Source organism: Stegastes partitus, unplaced genomic scaffold, assembly GCF_000690725.1.
Source record: "Stegastes partitus isolate 25-593 unplaced genomic scaffold, Stegastes_partitus-1.0.2 Scaffold165, whole genome shotgun sequence".
NCBI lineage: Eukaryota > Metazoa > Chordata > Actinopteri > Pomacentridae > Stegastes > Stegastes partitus.
Genome location: NW_007577896.1, coordinates 407,403 through 429,035, shown reverse-complemented (window position 1 = coordinate 429,035; position 21,633 = coordinate 407,403). Strand labels below are relative to the sequence as shown.

Sequence of the window (21,633 nt, the reverse complement as noted above, 5' to 3'; positions counted from 1 at the left end):
TTGGGAGCCATTAAACCAGCGCAGACAAAACAAGACAAAGAGCATCAGTCAACCCTGATGGAGATGTTTCATATGTTTAACTTGTCCTTCACCGATCACAGATCTGACATCATCCTCTGTCTCTGTTTGGAGCACAAGCTTCAGTGCTTCTTGTACATCATCACTTATTTTCCACCTAAACGTTTCCACCCTGGTCACACAGGAAAGCTTATCTGCAATATTTCAGAATGACTTTCAGATTTTCAACATTTCTACTCAGGGATGAATATGTACAAATGAAAAAAATATAGATTTAAATAGAGAAGGAAATAAGTCACACTTCATTTCTGTGCTGCCACGAAGACCACAGGTGAGAATGCTTCTATTCTGCAGGTACGTCGTTCACTACATTCTGATTATTTCCATGTTTACATAAAAATATGACAGATTTTTGACTTTGAGACCCGAGCAAACACTTAAAGCATGAAGAACCATCTACTGGCTTTATCTACAGAGGATTCCTTTACCAACGCCGGAGTGTCTGCAGAATGAAAAGATCACAGGGGGAGAAGCCGACCTGGTTGACCCCATATCAACCGGCTGGCTCCCCATATTTTTCACTTATGAATTCACTCCATTAGGCATCAGCGCACTGTCAGTCGCTCTTTCACATTCAGAGCCTCAGTGCTTCCAAAAAAAAACCCCAGAAAACACACACACACACACACAGACACACAAAGCGGCCTTTGATCTGCCAACCTGTGTGAGCTTGGTGAGGCCTCCTCCATCGATGAACTGGCAGCGCAGATCAACAGACTCTGTGGGATACGCCTCCAGCTCCTCCTCGACTCGCACTTTCTGAGCCCCGACACCTGGAGGCAGGAGACAAAGAGGAGAGGGAGGTTACGCAATCACCAAAATAAACACACACACACACAAAAAAAAGCTGTTTGCATTCAATCTAAAAGAGGAACAAACAGAGAAGATGGAGGCAGGATTCATTATGCATCAGGTGTATTTAAATGATCCTGCTGTGATTGAGATGTTTGCCCTCCCTCTGGTTTTGTCTTGAGGGAAGACTGACCTCCTTCAAGTGTTCAAAACAAGAGGAAAGACAACGAGAGAGGGACAGCAGACGAGAAACAAGTTCATTAAGCAGAAAGAAAAACTCCCAATCATCCGTCTTTGATAACAAGCCTCGGGCAGAGTCTTAGCCGGCTTCCTTCAGCAAGGCCTGGCTCATTACGCTAAAACTCGTCTACCGGCAGGCATCGCTAGGGGGCGAGCCTCCAGGAGCTTCGCCGCTTTCATGTGTTTGCAATTCAAAGGTGAAAAGGAACGTAGAGGGACGGGTCGAGGTTCACCGAAAAAAACAAGCTGCCCTCTGAAAGGAGATGAAAGGAGGCCGGTCGGAGCCAAGCGGAGCCTCGACGCCGAGCCGCAACCCGCCGACCTGCAGGCTGCCACCCAGTTTAAATTGGACGAGAGGTTTTCTTCACATTCGTCAATTCTTCTGCAATCAGCTGTGTGCAGAGGTCTTCTGACGAGGCACAAATCAGGAGTTGCAACACTTCCTTTGAACCTTTACTTGTGCTTTTTTACCCTTTATATAAAGAAAAAATGTCACCGTGCGCGGCCTTTATTTGCAGAAAAGAATTGGAATTGGATGTCAGGTCTCTGCAATCTGCAGGAAATCCAGGTTTCAGCAGGATTTCAAATGGATTAGACGAATAAAAATGATCCAATTAAATCAGTTTTCTTTCAAATAATCTGTCTCAAAACACGAAATGTGAACAATTTTAACTCATTTTGGCCAAATTTGAGTCACTTTGGACAAATTCCAAATAATATTTGACAAGTTTTGAACCTTTTGTGTGCAAAAAGCAGGAAAAGAGGAAGTCGTAAAGCACATTTTTAAAACCAAAAGAAACATGTAATAAAATCAATTGAGGCCATTTAGAGCAACAAGAAGCCATTGAAAACAGATGAGGTTTTTGTTCAAAATGTCAACGGAGGAAAGGCGTTTGATTGAAGGAGGACCATTATTCTAAATTTGAGGGTTTCAACAGCAGCATGAAACTGAGCTGCACAGATTCTGCACAGCAACAGGTTGAGAAAAGCTTCAGTTTCATACGAGACAAATTTAGCAGCTGCTCTTTTTATTTGCATTAGTTGCAACAGGATAAATTGCTGCAGTTGTGCCTCGTTTAAATAATAAATGATGTATATATGCATTAAAAAACAAATTACAGTGGCTGTGTCATTTTCTTTAAATTAATGAACTTTAATGAACTTGTAATTCCTCGTAATCACCAGAGAGAAAAGGCAGAAAATGACTCAAACGGAGCAAGAAAAGAAAAACAAAAAGAGAACGGATCAGAGGGAGCACAACAGAGAACTTGTAATCCTTTTCTTAATGCAATCTGGTGCGAGTCCAGCAGCTCAATGTGTTTGGCAGCGTCCACAAACAATCACACGAGGCTGCGAGTGACATTTTTAAAGACTCTTCCGTTGTTCGCAATCAAATCGGTCCGCCACAAAGAGCGTCGCCGTCCAACCTCTCGGTGCTCAATCTAACAACTTATAATGAAGCTTTCTTTGAGTCTTTTCTGCCTCCTGCTCGGCACAGTGATCCAGACCCCTGCCTCGAGCCCCCCGCTGACCCGGGATAAAATCCTACCAAGGTCTTTTCTCCTCCACCTCCCCTCGCTCGTTGCCCTCTCAGCCAGCCTCTGCGCCTGGAAAGATAAAATTCTTGCGGGGAGCCGGCCTCTCGCTCTCTCCACAAGAAAAAGGGGGGATAAGCACTCGCTAACCGCTGGCTAGCCCCGGGTGGTTCCACTGAAAAAGCCTCTTAGTGTGCGAGGGATTGATTAGGACAATATGTTACATGCTGCAGCGTGGAGGTGAACGGGCTGGCTGGGATTTAGCCTGCAAATCAGCTGTAAAACACAGTCCCACCAACAAAAGGAGACGAAGGAGAAGGGCGAAGGGAGTGTGTGCTGCACTGGGCTTGTTTTGGATTTACAAGCGTCCACGTGTTTGTCCATGTGTGTGATTCTATGTGTGAAGTCATACGTGTGCTTGTGTGACCACTGCGTGTGCGTAAATCAGTGGCTCATTGTGATGTGGCTGCAGGATTCTAAAGACGTTATAGAAAAAAAAAATGGCTAAATTACACCATTTACCACAGCCAGAAACTGTAAAAAAAACTCAACGAATCATTAGATTTTCTACTTTCCGGCGGTCCTTGAACCACTCATCTGTGAAACACCTCATGATATTTCATCAAAATCACTCGATATTCATAAAACCACCAAAAAATTAACCTTTTGTGCAAACAGGATTCTGTAAAAAGCAAAAAAAAATCGGCACTAATGTTAAGTCATTACTGCAACAAATGATCATGTGGGACTTTTCCGTTGAACTCGGTTAAACTGCAGTGTTTACTTTGAAAACTAATTAAAATGTAAAGNCGGACTCTCGGCTTCAGTCTGCTTTGTACAGTCGTGACTCAATAATCCAACTCTGAACAATCCTAAACCTTCTATCGGACAGGTTTTTAGGAAAAACAAACGGAACCCATAGAAAATAGTCTCAACATACCGACAGCCTTGGATTCTGACTCCAACATGACATTTTATGTCACAAATCAGGATAACGGCATATTATCTGACTGAACAATCCCACAGATTGGCTACGTTCACATTGCAGGACTTAATGCTCAATTTGGATTTTTTTGTGAATTCCTTCACATTTCCAATTAAATGCGACTTGTGTGTGATCTGCTGTGTGAACTAAATTGTATAATTCATCCCACTCTCACCCAACCGGTCGAGGCAGATGGCCGTCCCTCCCTGAGCCTGGTTCTGTCGGAGAACCCCCCCCCTGTGGGGGTTTTCGGTTCCTTCCCACTGTTGTGGACTGCTGAAGCTTATAGGGAATCCAGATGTTTTGGATTGTTGGGTGTTTCTGTTTCTGCCTTTGTGAAGCGCTATGAGATGACTGTTGTTGTAAATATGTGCTATACAAATAAAATTGAATTGAAGTGAATTGAATTGAACTTCATGCGACCCAAAAGTGTCCCGCATGCGCAGAAGAGGACACGATGACGTCACACGCAGCAAACATGCTTGGTGTTTATGGAAGTAAACAGGGATGGTGGCAGCTCCCCCACCGATGATGGAAACAGAACTGTGACTTCTAACTAAACTGACATCAGCAGCCAAGTACTGCCTGCACATTCCAGCCACTTCCACCCCATCAGAGCGCTGCCCCGGGGTGGAAGTGTCCCCCCAACCACACCAAATATCCGGATTTTCATCATTAATTGGATCCGTGTTGTTCAGACTGTCATGAAAAGATCAGATGCAGGTCGCACAGGAGAAAAAAAAAATCAGATTTGGGTCACTTCAGCCTGCTGTCTGAACGTATTGACCTTTGATGTCAACAGACGGGCCCAAGCGCACCGGTCAATTAGACGTGAAATCCAGTGATGCGTAATCAAATGACAAATGACCCTTACAGCATCAAGCCCTCCTCGTACCTCCACCTCCGTCTTGACAATCCGACAGCCTTGCTATCCGACATAAAAGAAGGTTTTACATTTAGTGTTGGATTGTCGAGTCACGACTGTATTTGAAAGCAGCGGACATCAGATGGCGTCAGATGGGAAAATAAACTCACTTGCAAACAGAAAATCTAACTGTTGAGNCAGTATAAATAGTATTTCTCCAGTATTGATAACACCCATGGGCCCTTAAAAAATGCTGTACGTACTCGTTCCAGGTTTTTCCAGGAGCGTGTGCTGCATTGGGGTTGTTTTGGATTTACAAGCGTCCATGTTATTCTCTGTGTGTGTGATTGTATGTGTGAAGCCATTTCTGTGCTTGTGTGATGACTGTGTGTGCATGAATCAGAGCCGCTCATTGTGATGTGGCTGCAGGTTGGAAAAGATGTTGTAGAAAGAAAAAGAGGCAAAAAAATTACACCATTTACCACAGCTAGAAAGTGTAAAGAACTCAAAGAATCATTAGATTTTTAACTTTCCAGTGGTCCTTGAACCACTCGTCTGTGAAACACCTCATGATATTTAATCAAAATCACTTTATATTTATAAAATCGCCAAAAATGAACCGCTTGCACTAATAGGATTCTGTAAAAAGAAAAAAAATCTGCAGTGATCTCTGCAAACATGAAGCCATTAGTGACTCTGCTACAACCAACTATCAAGTGACTAAAATTCAGGGACTTTTCAGTTGTAAATCATAAAAAAAACAACTATCTAACACCTGTGGGCCCCTTAAAAATGTTGCACAAACTCGTTCCAGGATTTTCCAGGAGTGTGTGCCGCATTGGGGTTGTTTTGGATTTACAAGCGTCCATGTTATTCTCTGTGTGTGTGATTTTAAGTGTGAAGCCATTTCTGTGCTTGTGTGATGAGTGTGTGTGCATGAATCAGAGCCGCTCATTGTGATGTGGCTGCAGGTTGGAAAAGATGTTGTAGAAAGAAAAAGAGGCAAAAAAATCTACCATTTACCACAGTTAGAAAGTGTAAAGAACTCAAAGAATCATTAGATTTTCAACTTTCCTGCGGTCCTTGAACCACTCGTCTGTGACACGCTGTTGAAACACCTCATGATATTTCATCAAAATCACTTTATATTCATAAAATCGCCAAAAATGAACCGCTTGCACTAATAGGATTCTGTAAAAAGCAAAAAAAATCTGCAGTGATCTCTGCAAACATAAAGCCATGAGTGACTCTGCTGCAACCAACGATCAAGTGACTAAAATTCAAGGACTTTTCAGTTGTAAATCGTAAAAAAAAAAAAAATATCTAGCACCTGTGGGCCCTTTAAAAATGTTGCACAAACTCGTTCCAGGATTTTCCAGGAGTGTGTGCTGCATTGGGGTTGTTTTGGATTTACAAGCGTCCATGTTATTCTCTGTGTGTGTGATTTTATGTGTGAAGCCATTTCTGTGCTTGTGTGATGAGTGTGTGTGCATGAATCAGAGCCGCTCATTGTGATGTGAGGTTGGAAAAGATGTTATAGAAAGAAAAAGGGGCAAAAAATTCTACCATTTACCACAGCTAGAAACTGTAAAGAACTCAACGAATCATTAGATTTTCAACTTTCCAGCGGTCCTTGAACCACTCGTCTGTGACTCGCTGTTGAAACACCTCATGATATTTCATCAAAATCGCTTTATATTTATAAAATTGCCAAAAATGAACTGCTTGCACTAATAGGATTCTGTAAAAAGAAAAAAAATCTGCGGTTATCTCTGCAAACATAAAGCCATGAGTGACTCTGCTGCAACCAACTATCAAGTGACTAAAATTCAGGGACTTTTCAGTTGTAAATCGTAAAAAAAAAAACTATCTAGCACCTGTGGGCCCTGAAACTCGTTCCAGGATTTTCCAGGAGTGTGTGCTGCATTGGGGTTGTTGTGCATTTACGAGCGCGTTCGTCCATGTGTGCACTTCTATGTGTGAAGTCATATGTGTGCTTGTGCGATTACTGTGTGTGTGCACAAATCAGAGCGTCTCATTGTAACGTGAGTGCGCATGAGACCGATTCAGTCATTGAACCGGCAGTCTTCACCCCGAGGAAGACAAAGGGCTGTCAAACCGGTTATCCGTTCCAACTCACACAAAGACACGCACAAGCACACATAAATGCAAACTAATGGCAAAGTTTTTCCACAAACAAGCACAAAAATAGCAGCGACGAAGCCAGAGTTCGTCTTTGTTTTCCTTATTTGCTTCCCCTTTCATCGCATTTTTCCCCTCTCCTTTCTTTTTCCTTGTCTCGCTCACAAACACATAAATTAATTTCCTCTAATTAAACACATCAACACACAACTCCCACTATTCATAAAGTAGCTGAAACGCAAAAACACACACACCAGATGGTCTCACCAAAGCCGTGAACCACATCAACTTTTTTTTTGGGAGGTTATTCACGGTGGTCAATGAAAAGTGTTCTGTGACGCATGGAAGAAAATAATAAAAACAGAGAGGAAGAGGAAGAGAAAGGAGGAAGATTTAAAGTAGTGAAAGGGAATGTGAAGTCGAGAAAGGAGCCGGGAGGAAAGATGGTGGCAACGTTTATGGGGAGGGATAAATGCAACAGAATAAAAGAGCAACACAAGAAAGAAAAAGTCAGGAAAAAGCTGTGCAGAAGTAAAAGTGACTAAAGGAATGAATAAAGCAGGGAGAGGCTGAAGGCGGTGGAGCTGCAGGGGGAGACCGGAGGAGGGCGGAAAGAGAACCAGAGAGAGTCGGAAAATGGTCGAAAAAGAGATGTGAGGGGGGAAAAAGTCAAACCTTGAAAGAGTGAAAAGACGGGAACAGTGAGCATGAGATCACATCAGAAATGATTCATTTCCTCGGAGCCCGACTCCAAAAAGCCCCGTGGAGCCCGAGCCGACTGCAGCGAGACGAGACGAATGAGAAAGTTTTAAATCTTAATGAACACACGGATCAACATGACCTCCTCGCTCGCTAAGAAGTTGCTGCTTGTTGTTATTTTTGTGCCGGGTGTAGTTTGGGCTTCGGTGTCAAAGTTAAGCTCACATACCCACAGATGTGTTTAAAACTAGGGGCTGTCGTGATGTACTGGGATTAATGATAATAACTGCAATCATGCTTTTGTTTGATTTCAGAGAGAGTTTCATAATTTTATTTAAGTTTTAAGTTTGATGTTTTATAGCTTCTTGCTCTATATGTGTGCTCTCTACTGTCATCATTGTATAATTTTTTATTTATTTTAATTGGAAAGCACTTTGTAATATTTGTTTTAAAACATGCTCTATAAATAAAGTTTATTATTATTATTTCATAGGTATCATGATTATATTGTCATCGTGAAATTTTCAGGCCGTGTAAATCATTTACTAAACATCTAATATGGTGACAGGCCTATTTTTTTTACACCCTCTCAACCCCAAACCCCACCAGCAGGTTTCAAAAGACATAGTGTTTTGAAAAAAGTGCTAAAATAAAGTAATTCAACAGAACCAAAAACTGTAAAAACTGAAAGAATCAGCTGGTTTTCAACTTTCCAACGCTCCTTGAACTGCTCATCCATGATGTAATGTCTGGAAGCGAAACCAAACTCAGGCAAAAAAATGTGATATTTCACCAAAATTACTTTTTTTTTTTAAGTGCAACAATTTGTACTAATAGGATTCTGTGAAAAACAAAAAATTCTGACCTCCTTCGTGCAAACATTAAGCCATTAGTGACTCTGTTGCGACCAACAGTCATGCCACAAAAATTCTGTGACTTTTCAGTTGAACTTGTCTGAACTGCAGGCAGTGTTTACAGGAAGCAAACAGGAGACACATATTGAAACCAATTAAAACAGTAAATAGCAAAAATATCTACAGTATATATAGTATTTTTCCAGTATTGGCAACAACTGTGTGTTTGAAGGGAAAAAAAGAGTGTAGACATTGATTATGTTTCGTTTAGTTTTTTTCAATTTTGTAACATAAATAATGAAAAAAAAATAGGTAAAAGTCAAGTTTTTTTTTCTGTTTTATACATAACTTGTGCCATTATAACTGTGCCATACTGCACAAAGCACATTTCTGAGGTATTTCTACTTCCAGTCATGGTTGTGCTGTTTCCATAGAGGTGCAGGACTTTATATTGCAAAGACAAATGAGTAAAAACATCACAAGAGCAAAAAGCATCCAGAAACTTCTTGCAGTTCAGAGGCTTAAGCATTTTGTAGGTGATGTGATTTTACAAACATATGGAAGCACATTAAAAGTCTGGAAAGAATATCTTAAACTGACATTTAACTTGAGTTATACAGAGCTTTCTTATCCCTCCAAAAATACTTTAATGTCATGAAAATGCTCAAACGTGACTTCAGTCTGCAACAGATTAAGCTAGCAGCTGAACTGCTCCAAAGGGAACACAATGATTTACTACAAGTGGAGTTTTATTTTCACAGCTCCGGCCAGCGCCAGCGACCACATCCCTCGGTTAGCCAAGCGTTGGCTGGAAGAGAAGATGAGGGTGAAAGGTGATTTCTTTTTTTAAACTCAAACTGTTGTAAATCCTCATCTTTACACAATGACCTGCGGGTTGAACTCAAACATAACAAACTTTTATTATGCAGTGAGGGATCATTAAAGGCGTTACGGGTGGTCCAGCTTTTGAGCTTCACCTCTATAAAAAAAATATGAATTCTGGCCGTTTTACCTGCTTATCCAACACCTGAGTGACTGCTTTGGTCAGACTATGGTCATCAGAATCAGTAGAACCGATGGAGCTGCTGTTTGAAAAGTAGTTGTGAAACTTCAGTTAGTTAGGACTTTTCAAATATGCATTATTTTAAGTTCAAGTTCGAACAAACTAATAAATAGTCACAAAATCAGATCAAATACACTCCAATCTCTCAAAGTGCATTAAGTCTCCTGAGTTGACAGGACCCACATGTTCCCGTGGTCATTAAGTCGCGACCCAGTTTTACTTATAAATTCAGTATTCAATATATTTTCCTGTGCAACATGCGTTTCAGAGCTTATAACCATGCATAGTAACTGGACCATGACCACTGCATGTACAGAAGTGAATAAAACCATCACTCAGACGGGGGTGCGGGCGCTGAGCTTCCGGTCCGACCGACGGTGGCGGTGGGGCGGGGAATATTCGGAGATCCAAACTGATATCCGGATTCCAGCACAGTGAACCAATAGGTGGCTATTCAGGTCCAGTCCTAGTATGAAAACCCACATTTTAAATACTCCGGGTCATGTTTTTGCCATCTTGCGTCCCAACATCAACACAAACTTAAAATGAAACAAACTATCGTTGCCGTGCCTGTCAAAATAAAAGTTTTTTCAAAATAAAAAAAATGAGTCCAACCTGAGACGCACATTATATATTATTTTAATTTGACCAGCTGTCCGCTACCCACCCAGAACAGGTCTGTGACCCACCCTTGGGTCGCGACCCACCAGTTGAGAACCCCTGACTTAAAGCATATCTTTACATGGGGGACAAAAAGGGCACGTTTTTAAACATTTTTTTTACTAAACTTTCCATGACTATGTCGATTTACGCTGAGTTTCAAGTAGTTTTTTTTTTGTTCAAACACACCAGCAACTTCTGTTTCCACGTCAGTTTATGATCTTTAAAGACGTATAAACCGTGCAAAAGAGAACACCACTGGAAAAAGAAATAGAAGTGAACTACTTTTAGATCAACACTAATAAAAGTTACATGTTTAGATTCTGTATTTTTGAGTGACTCATCTTCTTTTATCTTTTTTTAGAATCTCCTGTTTATACCTATATTCTACTCTTTTTTCTCTGCCTTTTTTTGCTATTTTTATACTTTTTTTCTATGTTCATTTTGCACCGTGGGGCCTCGGAGTATTGTAATTTCAGTTCTCTGTATGGCAAAACTGGCAATAAAGCTGACTTGACGACTTATTTTCTAAAACAAAATCCTTATACACAATTGCAGCAGCACTGCGAGAAATGCCACCAAAGCTCAGCTACAGGACCAGACGGAAACCTGCATTGTCTAGTCCACATATGTACCAAAGCCCACACTCTCTACATTGTTAGAGACAATCGTTGAGGGCAAACTTTACGCCCCGTGAGATCGCGTTCAATCACCGCCTGTGGTTAGTTTTTCATACCGCACATGTGCATGTCCTGCTATCAGGGGAATTGGTGTCAGTGCACCACTATAATATTATCTTTACAGTGCGTTCCATTATACACTCGCAACCCCGGTGATCCCACAATTTGCAACTTATTCACTCGGTGGAAGTCACCGCGGATGGGAGCGTCGGCTGCACGTAAATGGAAAGTCAAAGAGGAAGGGAGGCGGTCGTATGAATGGCCGCACTCCGCTTCCCTCCCGAAGCTCCACAGAGATGAATCACAGTTAATTGACATTTAGAGGCTTGTGGCATTTGCCTGTTTATGTGGAGCTTCCCCGTGTAGACAGGCGAGCAGCGTGAGCGAGAGGAATACGCTGATGGGGAGCTCACTCATCCACATTAACATCCAAATCACATACTTATAGGAGGCAATGAACCACAGCTGTTTTGTTTTGGGCTTTTTTTTTTTTTGTCAGCCTGTCATGATGTCAGTTATATCAGCTTTTATCTGGGTGATTGCCAACAGCTGTCAAACGATAAAATGGAGAGAATTAATGCCTTTCAAAAAGCTTAAGCTGCTGCATCAGTAATGTCTAATGAAGCTAGTTTCATTTTTCTTCCTCTATTCACTATATTACTATCAAGTTATCAAATTACTGACAGAACTGTCAACAGTAAAGTTTGTATTGTATCAGGTAATGGAGAGATTTTTGTTTTTACATCCAGTGGCATGTCGGGAAATATCCGATGATGACGGACTGTTTTCCATCACAGTAAAATTAGTATTTGATTTACGTTAGCTCTAGTGTCTCTCTCTAACAGTATCCAACTCAGATTTCTATAAAGGAATCAATTCAAGTAAATTACTTAAAATGTAAAACCTAAAAAAAAGTGACTGCATTTTCATTCACCCCCTTTAAAGTGGCTCATCTAATTCAACACAGGTGCAGCTAATTGGTGCTAGAAGTCACACAATTAGTGAAATGCAGATCATCTGAGTGTGTCTCTGGGGTTGTATGATGAATTAGAAACTGAGCTATTTGTTCACCAGGCTCTACACTGTATTTGGTAGACACCTAACACAGCACATTATCACAAATACTCCATCCACATCGTGAAGCACGGTGGTGGCAGCATCACGATGTGAAGCACGGTGGTGGCAGCATCATGACGTGAAGCACGGTGGTGGCAGCATCATGATGAAGCACGGTGATGGCAGCATCATGAAGCACGGTGGTGGCAGCATCATGACGTGAAGCACGGTGGTGGCAGCATCATGATGTGAAGCATGTTGGTGGCAGCATCATGACGTGAAGCATGTTGGTGGCAGCATCATGACGTGAAGCACGGTGGTGGCAACATCATGATGTGTGGATGCTTCTAAGGAGCAGGCCCTGGAAGACTTGTACAGGTCGAGAGCAAAACGAATGTAGCAAAGTGTAGAAAAATCCTGGAGGACAACCTGATGCAGTCTGCAGGAGAACTCAGACTTGGGAGAAAATGTGTTTCCCAGTGAGACTATAACCCAAAGCAAACAACCAAAGTTACACAGAAATGGTTTAAAGACAACAAGGTGACTCGTGCAACTTGACAGACCATTAGTCGTTTTGCAAAGAAGAATGATGTAATATCACAGCGTCCAGATGTACAAGGCTGATTATCCACAAAGGCCCAATGCTGTCCAAACGTGCATCTACTAAACACTGACTTGGGGGTTAATACTTGTGCAGTCACTTATTTTACATATTTTTAATCAAGTCTGTTTTCACTTCTCACATTAGAACATCTTTTGTGCGTCTGTTCTTGTGAGAAAAGCCAAATTAAACCGACCATGTTTGAAAACAACAAACAAAAAACTTCCAATATGTTTTATAGGCGCTATAAATACTGATTTGTCGTTTGTCATCTTTGAAAAAAAAAAAAAAAACCCAACAACAACAAAAAAACAGCCATTTTTGCTTTCAATAGCCTTGGCAGAAGTGTAATAAGAGCAAGAGGATATGGTCCACTTCACTTCTTTGTACACTTCACATTCGGGCGGGTTTTTATCCACTAACGAGTGCTAACTGTGCCATCACTTCACTTAATCATATCTCTGTCCTCCAGCTTTTGTCACCCAGGTACAAATGCACAGTGAGGTGAGACATGGCATCTTTTCTCGAGAGACGGCCGTCGAGAGCGTTAAGTGATCAAGCATAAATTGAGCTTCGGGCCACTAACATAACTGAGCTGCTAACAAGGGACGGAAAAAGATTTCGACAATTCATGCGGTGAAAATTGTAATCACAGTTCCTTGGCACGGCGTAGCTTGTGGCGTTGTGGTAATTTTATGTGAGGAGCTTCAGAAGGAGGACAAATACATTTTCAGGCGAAGTGGGAGTAGGAGGAGAGGGATGGATGGGAACATACGGGTGACAAATCCATCTATTTTCTTCTGCTTATCCGGGGTGGGATCACCGTGGCAGCAGGTTAAGCAGGTCATTCTCTCTCACCAGCAACGTTTTCCAGCTCCTCCTGGGGGATTCCAAGGCGCTCTCAGGGCAGATGAGATATGTAATCCCTCCAGCGAGTTCTGGGTCTACCCTGGGGTCTCCTTCCAGACGGAAGTGCCCGGAAATTCTCCAATGGAACGAACTCGGGAGGCGTCTTAATCAGATGCTTGAGTCAGATCAGCTGACTCTACTCTGAGCTCCATCCGGACGTCAGAGCTTCTAACCTGAAACCCATTTCGGCCACTTGAGGGTTGGAAAAAACCCAACTCTCAAAGTTTCGCCTCCCGGCTCAGCTCCCTTTTCACCGGTACGACGCCCACATGACTGCTGATGCTGCACCAGTCCGTTTGTCCGTCCATCTCATGCGCTATTTTGCCGTCATTTGTGAAAAAGAAACCGAGATACAATTTACAATTTCACTTAGCAGACGCTTTTATCTAAAGCGACGTACAACTGAGAGTAGATCTCATTTATACACCAATGGCGACAGAGCTGCCATGCAAGGCGCTTGCCTGCCATTGGGAGCAACTTCAGGTTCAGTGTCTTACCCAAGGACACTTCGACTGTGGAGGGGTGTTGGATTGAACCTTGCAATTAGAGGACAACCCTCTCTACCACCTGAGCCACAGCCGCCCTGAGCCATACCTTAACTCCTTCGCTTGGCGAACCAACTCACCTCCAAACCAGAGTGAGCAACCCACCGGCAGAAAACCAAAGCCTCCCAGAAAACCAACATGAGACACCAGAGATGAATACCGGACTAGCTAAAGTTGAGTTGGGTGATGTTTTTATTGCTATTTGTTGGTTTTTTATGTACCTGTCAGCAGGATAATGTGAAACTGGCTGGAGAGGCGGTGCGTGGACACAGGAAGAAGCCTTCAAATTTTCAGATCTGGTTCCGGTTTTTACCAGCATTGGAGGAGGTCTGATCTCTCCGAGTGCCGTTCTAGTTCTGTGCAAGTTCGTGACAGTTTAAGACGCCATTCAGCGCTCATTTGTACCGTTAACACTGACTGTTGTTGCTTTCATTTTCTACAGGTTGTGGTATTTGCTCTTTAGCCGTTCATCACATGTGAATTCGGGAGTGATAAAGGGCTGCAGCACGTGATATCAATCACTCGGCGCTGTTTCACTCACAGCACCATTGTTAAACCGGTCAACATCCATTAATATCGCACGCTCGTGACATTCACACATAGGGAAAAAAAAACACCCCATAATTCTTCAAAGGTGGCATGAATTAAAAGGGAAGAGGAAGGCTGGTGTTGAGTGACTGTCTCATCTGCTACACACTGGGGAGCTGAATTACCGGTAATTGGCATTTGACAGCTCATAATCGTGGCATTTTGCTTTGGCTTTTCAGTAACAGGACACTGATCAACAATGTGGCGGAGGGAAAGGAAAGAGGAGATTAGTTGTCACAAGGACGGCTTTGGTTTCACACAAACAGTTACCGTTAGCTGGCAGTCGGCGGCTCCTGGCATCTGTACGTTTCCACCACAAAGATGTTAATACAGCTCAAATTAATTCCAAAAATGGGATCCAGTCAACGAAAGCGGAAAATAGCGGAATCATTCTCTTCAGTTCTGCGCTACGAGGACCCAGCTCCAAAATCGCAAACCACCGACGTCCGTATTTGCCGAAATGATACTGAAGTTAATTATCTGAGCAGTTAAATATAGCAGATGGCTCCTTAGTCGTCACCGCTCTATTATATTAAGAGATTGTGAATGATGAACTTAAGTGGAAAAGGAATGTGGTTTTATTTAACAAATAAACAGTAATAAGACGTGATTAAACACCAAAACTGGCAGTGGTGTTCCTCGTGCACTGAAATATTCATATTTTGAATTAAAAAATGTCTCATTCTGTTAAAAAAACATCAAATGAAAGCAAAGAAGCTCTAATCTTTAAAGATATTTGACAGGTTTTTAGGTCTTCTTGTCTGAAAACTTCACATAAAAGATCATCTGTATGAAATATTGAGCAAAGTAAGACTTTTGAAAAATGACAAAGCTATTTAACTCTCCAAAAACAATAACCTACTCATATATAAACAGAATTCTTCACATTTACTACAGAAAAAAAGCCCAAATATTTTCTTATTATCATCTCGCTGCTCATCACTGACCCCGAATTACCTCTAATTGGCAGTGAAAAGCTCCCAGTCTTCATCTGATTAGATGTAGTTCTTGCAGCACATTTAGTGAAAGTGCACGGGGTTGTTTATGAGAATTTAAATAGAAAATTGGAAATGGTTGCCGCAGCGGGAAGCATCCTCAACAATCTCTGCAAATGTGTAACTGTGGCTTTGTTGATAAATGATCTGTGTGATTAGTTCCCTACTGCGATTTCAAACTGCCTTTTTCCAGACTACCTCTGCATGGTGAGGGAAGATTCAGAAATTTAACAGCGAAATGATGAAAAAAAAACACCACCAGGCACATCCAGGCAAGTGATAATGCCTCTGAAATGTATTCATGAACACAACAGCCACATTTTAACTGCCTCTGTCTTGATAAAACACTCACTTTTAAAGGTTTTTAGTGTTTTACTTGCCAAGTAGGAAGGGATTAGTCCAAGGCGTCGTCCGAGCGGGCGCGAGTTAGTGAAGAAAAGGTAGAATTATGAGAAAAGGAATGAAAGGTTTCCAAAAATGTGTAATAAAGTTGCCAATTAGGATTTTCTTATTTGAAATAATAATTTTTAATTGTCAGTAAGTAAAAGAATTTTCAATTATTTCTGGCATTAATTGTCAGATAGGTGTGTGGTGTGATGGACTGAGCCACAAAGGCTAAAAAAAAAGACTTAACTTTTTAACGTTAATGGGTAGCTGACAGCTCAAATAATTGGCATGTTTACACTGTGGGTGGCTTTTCAGTGTTACCATGTTGTCAGCTGACAACCTATTAACTCCAGTTATGGTGATTTTTTATTTTTTTTAAACCCGAATTGAAGGGCTGCATAATCCTCTGTGGGCTGAGGAAATGATATGGCCTGTGGGCTTATGAAACCCTTTCAAAATCCTCTGCATTATTCCCAAAATGCGCTGCGGACTATCTCACAAGAAGTCTGCTCGTATTCATTTCTGAAAAGTTGGTATTTTAGGGATGCAAGGCGTTTTTCACTCGCCCGCACAATTACAGCATCAATACGATTCTTCAGCTGCACTGAGGGTGTGTGTGTGTGTGTGTGTGTGTGTGTGTTACAATGAGAGCTGACTCACCAGCGGTTGACACTAAATGACTGCTGTGTATAATCATCTTTGATCAGGTTTTCAGTGCTTTCTGATGATAAGCGTAGCAGCGTTTTTCTGTTCTCTCCGGTATGTTTGCACCGTCGAGAGCCTGATAAGGTCCATGATACTCCACACAAAAGCCATTGTTACCGTAATAAATAGGTGGAAGATGTGCAATTTAGTCGTACAAATTGTAGGGCACCTCAGTTTAAATAGCTTTCAGGTATGTTACACGTGCAAATCTGCTAAAAAAAAATGGTCATACAAACGGTAAAGCGGAGATGTGGCATGTCAGATTAGCTCCCCTCGTTATTTGCATGTGCAAGGGGCGGATGTCCACATGCAAGTAACTATTATACAGCTAATGACAGTTTAAGTTGTGTTTGTGTGTCGCATCGCACAAATAGTTCACTTATCTTTTCCATTTTACTAACACAGGGAACAATTGCTTTTTTTTCCCTTCAGCACTGGGTCCTTATTTTACGCTCAAAATATGAATTATGAGCTCGTAGAACCGCCGAATCTATTGCGGATAACATAATTAGATCCATATATATTCCATTATGCTCTAAATTCTCACCTGGTGCCTCAATTTTGTGTTTACTCTCACATAAGTAAAGACGTTTCCGCCATAAATTGTTGCAAAAAAGGCACAAATTGCTGCATAAAGAATCCAAATTTCCCAGGGGCATTCACTCGCTAAAACCCAATATTCAAATAAACCTACACCCGTGCAACCATGTAGTTTCTCATGAACAGGTGGAATTCATCACGCTGCAGTGAGCAGCGGGGAAAATCTTACTTGCATATAAGAAACACTTGCATGACGTAAACCTTACCGAATAAACCGACAGATGTTTGAGATAAAAAAAAAAAAAAGCTCTTGCAGGAGACCTATTATCTTGTATTTATCAAATCCACTCTCGTTTTCAAGCTTTAATAATAAATTAAAAAGCTCGCAAGTGTCTTCTGCTCTACGTAGCATGCACAGATTTACAGTAAAGTCCTTTGAAGCTCAGTCTGTAAACATCAAACCTGAAATTCACAAGCGATAAACCGACCGCTCTGCAGCTTTACGTTCCAGCACCGTGCCTCATACAGCACCGCAGCAACAATCCACAGATATCTCATGATACATCCAACTAGACACATGACAGTTCCATCACACCTCCTCAGTGTTTCAGTCTTAAAGCTGACAATACGGTAAAACGGTGAGATTCTGCCTGAATATTTTGCTGGTTTAAGGATATTCGAGGTAACTGGAAACCCAGAACACCCTTCAAAGCTGGAACATGTTCTGCAGGGAGAGAGAAGAGGTGTTCTGGATGTTACACGGTCTCTTTGTATTCCTGTCTTGTGAGAGAAAGGCTGGACATGTCTGGGGAAAGTGAACAAGAGATGTTTGCGTAGATCCTCAGCCGTCCAGGTCATGCTACTCCTGGGAGTTTCAGTAAAAAAAAAAGAACTGGACTTCTCTTTTAGGTTCTTGAACATGTTTCAGCCCTCATCTAAAAGGCTTGTTCAGTTCAGTGAAGTTAAGAAGCCTCTGTGATCAGAGATAAAACATCAGAAACCTTAAAAAGAAATCGAGTTGATGCAACTGAAGCTCCGAGCAACAAAACGTGTTCCTTCTTCAACAAGTACAGCCCGAGATGGAAGCATTTAAACCCTAAAGCTGCTCAGTGTCGTATTTTGGACGGTGTTGGATGTGTGGACGATGGAAATGTGGGTGCAGGATGGTGCTAAAACCAAAGTTCAACTCCTCGTGTTCTCTCAGCATATTGAACCACGAGACAAGCCAAAGTGTATCTACAATCTATAATCTAGAGACCAAAGCCTCTTCACTGGGGGTTACACATTAAGACTGAAATCCAGATAACTTTGTAGTCTTGTTATGTAAGAAAGAGGCCTCTAGATGGGTCTGGAGAAAGTGAACAAGAGATTGTTTGTGTAGATTCTCAGTCATCCAGGTCGTAGGAATCCTTCAGTAAAAAGGAACTCTTTTAGGCTCTTAAAGACCTTTCATCAGCTCAGAGCCTTCTTCAGAAATCTAGCCGTTTTTATTGAAGCTCCGAGCAACAAAATGTGTTCCTTCTTCCCCAAGTACAGCCCTTGATGGAAGCATTTAACCCCTAAAGCTGCTCAGTGTCTTATTTTGGACGGTGTTGAATGTATGGACGATGGATATGTGGACGCAGGATGTTGCTAAAACCAAACACTCAACACCAATGATGAAGACAGAAGTTCAACCCTTTGTGTTTACGTCGGTTTTCGTCCTGTTTTTTTCAGGTGTTCTTCCAGCATATTGAACCAAGAGACAAGCCGGAGTGTATCTACAATCTATAATCTGGAGACCAAAGCCTCTTCACTGGGGATTACACATTAAGACTGAAATCCAGATAACTTTGTAGTCCTGTTTTGTGAGAAAGAGGCCTCTACAAGGGTCTGGAGAAAGTGAACAAGAGATGTTTGTGTAGATTCTCAGTCATCCAGGTCGTAGGAATCATAGGACCTCCAGTAAAAAGGAACTGTTTTTGATGTTCTTAAAGACCGTTCAACACCTAAGACCCTTCTTCAGTTCTGACATTCAGAAACTTCTTCGATGAGGGATCAAAGGTCTTCAAGTACCCTAAAGAGAAATCTCGTTGTTTTTTTATTTAGGCTTCAACAAGTACACTCCTAAAGCTGCTCACCGTCTTATTTTGGATGGTTTTGAACGTAAGGGACGATATCAATGTGGACGCAGCTAAAACCAAACACTCGAGCTCAGCAAGTCTTCCGCGGATGAACCAATGTCAAAGTTCAACTCCGAGTGTTTGCATACTTTATTTTTTTTTCTTATACAGCCGGGCTGTATAATCTACAGACCAAAGCCTCTTCGCTGTGGGTTAGGTTTACACATGAAATAACACCAACAGTGGTGCTGAGGTAAAGAACAGCAGGTTCAATATTTCAGGTCCCTGTTCTCAAAAGCCTACCTTTGCTGCTCTGAGCTTCCTCCTGTACGCCACGCAAACATAAACACTGCGAAAGGCAGTGACGGGATTCAAGGAAAACAGTATATTCAAGAGAAAATAAGCGTAGCAATTGACCAGAGAATTCACTTAAAGGGAACTGACTGTACTCCGTTTCAGGGAGGACAAAAGGTTGTAAATGGGAGAAAGCCGAGTGTGACGCTGTCCATATGGCGCGCCACGTTAAATGATACATCCCTGCCATATCTCCACAAAACAAAAGATTCGATAGTAGCCGTGTCAATAGCTTTTGTTCCGAGCTCCTTTTCAAGTGCAGCCGTTTCTTTTCATGCTCCTGCCTTGTTGATCAAGGCTTGGCGGCTCTCCTCACAGCCCCATTGAAGAGTTTGCCTTCTCCTATCTGATGTGTTTCCACCGCTCAATCCACTCGCATTCTGCCGCAAAGATCAAAGGCCAGCGAAGACTTCATCAAAAGGAATTATTCAAAAAAATAGAAAGAGGAGAAGAGGATGGAGATATAAGAGATGTAGCTCTGAACAAATTAGATGGTTATTCAATATTGGTGGAAAGGACAGGCAAAGGCAGAGGGCCACAATGAGTGTATAATTGGAAAAGGAGTATTCAGAAAAAAAGAAGGCTTGGCGAACTGTATCGTATTTGTATTCTGTTCTTGTTTGTTGGGTCACAGAATATACACACTATCAATGTATAATGCATGATATCCACACTCCTCCAAAAACCTTTCAAACAACTAAAATATTTGCCTTTAAACTGCCCACAGACCATCAAATGTTCTGTCCTTGGCTCCTTTGTGCAGCTCCAGAAATGACTGGAAACGGCAGATTGATGTGATTTGACAGCAACAAGCGCGATTGACCTCTTTAAGTTTGCAGCAGACTGACATTGGAAACCAGAAGTCAAACCAAAGGCTTGATTCAGAAACACTGCAGATGATTATCCCAACAAATGACATCCAGTCAATCCTGCTGTGTCCTTAAACAACTTGCTTTCCCCCCTCCTGCTCGTCGTGGAATCCAGATACTCCAGGAGGCGTGCCAAGAAAGGCATCCAGTCAAAGACATGTTGCTTGACTACATGCCATCAGTCACAGTTCTGTTCATTAATCTCACTCTGTGCTATAGACTACCGCGCAGTGGGAACATGACCTTTAACACGCTTTGTAATCTGCAAAGTCATTAAATGGTGCATCAGCCGCTTCTAAATAAACTTTTGTAATCTTTCCATCATTTGTCTTTGAAAAAAAAGGACGTGTGAGTCAAGTACAGCAACTACGAAATCCCAAAAAAATATGTGAAAATGCCAATGCACGTTCCCAGTTATCCGGTGCCGGCTGCTTGTGCACGGATGTCGGATGTTGTCAGCCCATTAAATGGCTGTTATCACTGCAGATCATTCACATTCATTTGGGCCAGTAGGGCCCTCTTCCACCTTTTAGTGGAGGAGTTTAATGGAGATCCATTATCACCTCATCTAATGCCGGTAGAGCAGTGATTTTCCAATTACAAAGAGGAACAAGCGTCTGTATTTGGAGGTGTAAGTCAGCAAACTTTCACCCTGTATACTTGAGTCTGAGTCCTGTCTCGAACCGTATTTATAGTTGAATTCTTTATTGTTTAAACGCTTGCTTTCACTCATTTTTTACACGCTGTTAACTTGCACTTAAAGTCCATGATTGGTTAAGTGTAGATACCAAAACTGCTTATCTGGATTTAGAAAAGCATCACAGATTTGGTTAAAATACAGCCTGTCTGGATAATTATCACATGTTGGTACGTTTTCATTCTGCCAGCTTTATCAGAGGATTTACCTACACTGATTCCCTTGAATGAAAGAGTATGATTGGTGTTTCTAAATGTTTGGAATGGATGATAACACAGCTACTGAACCTACGAGAAGGTGGAGGAGGTCCCTGTTGGCCCAAAATGTGCCTATAGAAAGTATTCACCCTCCTTGGAAGGTTTCCCCTTTTATTATTTTTTCACCATCTCTGCTGAGAAGCATCCCCACATCATGATACTGCCACCACCGTGCTTCATGTCATGATGCTGCCACCACCATGCTTTAGTTACATCATGATGCTGCCACCACCATGCTTCCCATCATGATGCTGCCACCACCATGCTTCCCGTCATGATGCTGCCACCACCATGCTTCATGTCATGATGTTGCCACCACCGTGCTTCACAGTCAGGACAGTGGGTTGGTGATAGTGTGCAAAGTTTGGTGTCTGCCAAACATGGTGTCTCGTCTGATGGCCAAAAAGCTCAGTTTTGCTGCCATCAGACAAAAGA

At 41.9% G+C, this 21,633-nt stretch overlaps 1 protein-coding gene across 1 annotated transcript in view; it reads right to left on the bottom strand.

The window, feature by feature from the left end:
- Positions 1-21,633, bottom strand: part of LOC103355718 (poliovirus receptor-related protein 2-like) — a 275,529-nt gene that overhangs the window by 83,505 nt on the left and 170,391 nt on the right. The window contains exon 2 of the mRNA XM_008279610.1: positions 739-851. Within this exon, the coding sequence (XP_008277832.1) occupies positions 739-851 (113 nt within the window). The remainder of the gene's footprint in view (positions 1-738; positions 852-21,633) is intronic.